The sequence below is a fragment of the Austrofundulus limnaeus genome, unplaced genomic scaffold, assembly GCF_001266775.1.
Source record: "Austrofundulus limnaeus strain Quisiro unplaced genomic scaffold, Austrofundulus_limnaeus-1.0 Scaffold711, whole genome shotgun sequence".
In the NCBI taxonomy this organism is placed as follows: domain Eukaryota; kingdom Metazoa; phylum Chordata; class Actinopteri; order Cyprinodontiformes; family Rivulidae; genus Austrofundulus; species Austrofundulus limnaeus.
The window spans coordinates 62358-65897 of record NW_013953113.1 but is presented as its reverse complement, the minus strand read 5'-3'; the positions used below and the strand labels follow the sequence as shown (position 1 = coordinate 65897).

Below are 3540 nucleotides of genomic sequence, written 5' to 3'. Positions count from 1 at the left end.
GTGTCACAGCTCTACGTGAAAAATTCACAGAACAAGCAGCCAAGGAATAGTGAAAAAGGCTAWATTCTGGAACCATAAACAGGAACGTCTTTCCTTTGTTTTTATGKCTTTAATCCACTTTGGAGTGATTTTTTTCACTTGGCTGGACCTGAACGTCCCCTGTGTTAATGTTGGTACATGTAATATGATAATTCTCTACTGTGGAGATCATTAAAAGTCGTTGTCGGGTGAAATTTTTTTTTCGCTAACACTGTGTTGACCGTGAACCGGAAGTGTTGGGAGTGGCATCCAGTGCTGGACCGGATGTCTGTGGCATATAGGCTAATGTGAGTCATTCTATAAGATAAATCAACTTCAGACAACTTCACATTAATCAATAACTTGCATCCCTAATTTATACAGGAATTAAATTGATTTATATCTACTTATATTTATGTAGTTACATGTTTTAATGATTTGGCCGATTAATTGAAAAAATAATCAATAGATTAATCGATTTAAAAAATCGATAAGTTCCGTGACTGGGTGTTTATCTTTTCTTTTTTTTTTACATTTGCCTGGTCYAAACGTGAAAAAGCAGACAGCCATCATATTCTACAACAGTAATTACCAATCTAATGTTGACCACACCCACATTTTCTGGCTTTGTCCCAGAATTACACAGTTCAGGGACAAAATACACAAAGAGTACATAAGAGACATATAACAATATTGGGTTACACAATACCWAAGACCAGTCAGGTTTTCTATCTTGGTCTCTTGGACAATGCTGTACTTAATAATGATTGTTGTTTAAAATTCTGTTGGTGACAACCAAAAAGGTGATAACCAGGAAGTGGTGCCAATCTGAACCTCCTACCACAAAGGAATGGACACAGACTGTGAACTCTTTATTTGAGATGGAGTTGCTAACACACAGAATGAGGACACAGGAAGAGAAATGCCAGGACAAATGGGTAAAATGGACAAATGCATCGACGTTACAGGACTAATTTTGAATATAACTGGTCTCCCTGAGTTTTGTATTATCTAATTAAGACTTTCCCCCCAATGTAAAGATTTTTTTGGTTCTAAATTTTCTGTACTTTGAAAATGTCAACAAAAATAAAGTTATAAAAAAGTAATTACCAATCAAGGGCACTTGGGACTGTTATGGTGGGTGTTGGACWTTAATGTAACGTAATACTAGACTATGAAAAATGTTTCCAAGCCTTGTCCTTTAAGTGGTGATTATAGAGACTAAAAGAGCTGTTAGTTTTTATAAAAGAGGAAGTAAGTAACAYTCTTTGTCTGCATTTAATGTAAATCATTTTCTTCCCCATCAGGTCCAACCCAGAGCTGGTTGTCTCTTCTGAAGACGACTCAGACAGCGACGGCGGCGTTTCGTCCTCCCAGGTGGCAGCGTGTCTCCGGGATCGTTTCAAAGCAGTGCGCTCCTTCATCCTGTCCGACTCCACGCTGTACAACCAGATCCTGCAGTACCAGCCCCTGGTMCTGTCTCAGTTCCAGGCGCAGCTTAAGGCGGCGGGGATCCGCCTGGGCGCTGCCAAGCTGATGGACTACTTGGACTCTCAGTGCATCACCTTCACCACGGCCAAACCGGGCCACTCTGCAGCCAGCAGAGGCTGGCGAGGCAGGAAGACAAGTAAGAGGGGACGGGCAGGAAGTGGCAGGAACAATGCTGTGTAGGTTCAACTGCAACACGTTGTAATGTAGAAACTTTTAGGCCAAGAAACTGAATTGTAATTTATGTGTTAATGTAAATACGCTGTTAGGTTTTGTATTTTGAGACGTTTATCTGGTGCAGCGTGTGAGGTTACAAGGTTCATGTTCACCTATCTAAAAAAACATTAGCAATACAAAATGTTTGAAGAAAAAGACTTTTTCAAACTGATTCACCTGAAARCTAAATTAATTATAGAAAAAAAATACCACAACACGGGAAGTTTTTCAAAAACATTGTACTTCTTTTACGTTCAGTCAGCTGGGACGTACAAAAAGCCGAGAACACTCGATGAGAAGAATCTCACAACCTCTGACCTCCTCGTGTGTCATTCAAGTCGTGAGGAGTCCTTAAATGCAGCACAGCACCAAGTCAGTGCTGTGAGAGTTCAGTCAGGTCGTTGCTGCTGACTTGGTGTCGTCCACCAGCWGCAGCTGAAGCACACGGCCTGCAGTCAGAGCCTGACTTATTGTAGAGACGAGCCCGTCTCCAGTACCGCCACCAGGCTTCCTGCTGGTTATGACAGGTTGGCGAGGAAGCGCTGAGCCCACCACTCCTCCAGGTCTATAGGCACAAAGTCTGCAAACACAAGGAGAATGTGTCATTTCATCCTTTTACAATTATTTTGGTCACATGACTGAATAAAAACCTGAATTTGAAAAGAAAGTTGATCTGAGCCGTTAATATGGATGTACAGAGAAGTTAGCATGCCAACATGTTAGCATTTAGCATGAAGGCCATACTATAATGTGTTACTGTTTTCATTTAAAACCAGAGACATCAAGACAGTTTTCAGAAATTTGTGAATAAAATAGGGCTGCAACTAACGATTAATTCCTGTTTTTTTTTTTTGTGATGAATCAGAAAAAAAAAGCAAAACATTTTTTAATTATGACCTCTTTATTCCAAAATATTACATTTGGACTGACATAGCAAATCGCATAAAAAACCATGTTTTATATATAACAGATTAGTTGTAGCAGCCCTAAATGAAAACAAAAACAAAATTTGACAAAAAACAACCTTAAATTATAAAACAGACAAAAGTTGAAGGAATGAATGAATTTCCTGCTGTCCTTCATGTTGCAGTTACAGCCATCTGGGTGCGTTTTTACTAAACAAAACTTGAATTTCATTATAATTTGTTCACTAGTTTGAAATATTTAGCTAACAAACAAAGTTGACTCCAACTTGAAAAGATTTGGGGCAAAGACGGTGCAGACGAACTAACAACCAGACAAAAACACCACTGCTCATCTTCTGATGGTGTGAGAATAAATATAAACAATGTGAAAGTGATCACAAACTGCAGCAGCTCATGTGTGTGTGTGTGTGTACTTGTTTCTACTACAGAGTGAGGACCATTTGCACCATAGTTGCAAATTGATCAAAGTGAGGACCTCTTCAATGTCCTCACTTTGTTTGCAGCTCTGCTGTGCTTTACTGGTTAGGGTTAGAGCAGGGGTGGGCAATCCTGGTCCTCGAGGGTCACGTTTTACATGTTTCCTGCTCCAACACACCTGATTCAGTCACTGATTTACCTTCCAAGTTCTGCAGTATGGAGGACCAACACTGACATAATTATAAATAAAAGCAGAAATATATAAATGAACCACTAAATAAATAAAAACACTTAAAATGCACCAATTCAATTAAAAAAGAACTTCACCTCATGTTTTGTAATTTAATTCTCGTTTAATTGATATTTTTTAACACTTCAAATTTGACTGTTTTTTAAAAATATATATTTTTCAGTTTTACTTTTTACTTGTACATACATTTGTCTCTTAAATGTTTAAATTGAAATATTTTTATAG

At 38.5% G+C, this 3540-nt stretch overlaps 2 protein-coding genes across 2 annotated transcripts in view; one reads left to right on the top strand and one right to left on the bottom strand.

The window, feature by feature from the left end:
• Nucleotides 1-1325: 1325 nt before the first annotated feature.
• Nucleotides 1326-1725, top strand: LOC106532041 (structure-specific endonuclease subunit SLX4; the record flags this gene model as incomplete). The annotated part of the gene is given in 1 exon segment (XM_014028028.1): nt 1326-1725. A coding segment is annotated over 1 exon segment (364 nt), but the record flags the coding sequence as incomplete, so codon positions are not given.
• Nucleotides 1726-1945: 220 nt separating this feature from the next.
• Nucleotides 1946-3540, bottom strand: part of mcrip2 (MAPK regulated corepressor interacting protein 2) — an 18732-nt gene continuing 17137 nt past the window's right edge. Inside the window, exon 5 of the mRNA XM_014028029.1 lies at nt 1946-2302. Within this exon, the coding sequence (XP_013883483.1) occupies nt 2241-2302 (62 nt within the window). The 3' untranslated portion in view covers nt 1946-2240. The remainder of the gene's footprint in view (nt 2303-3540) is intronic.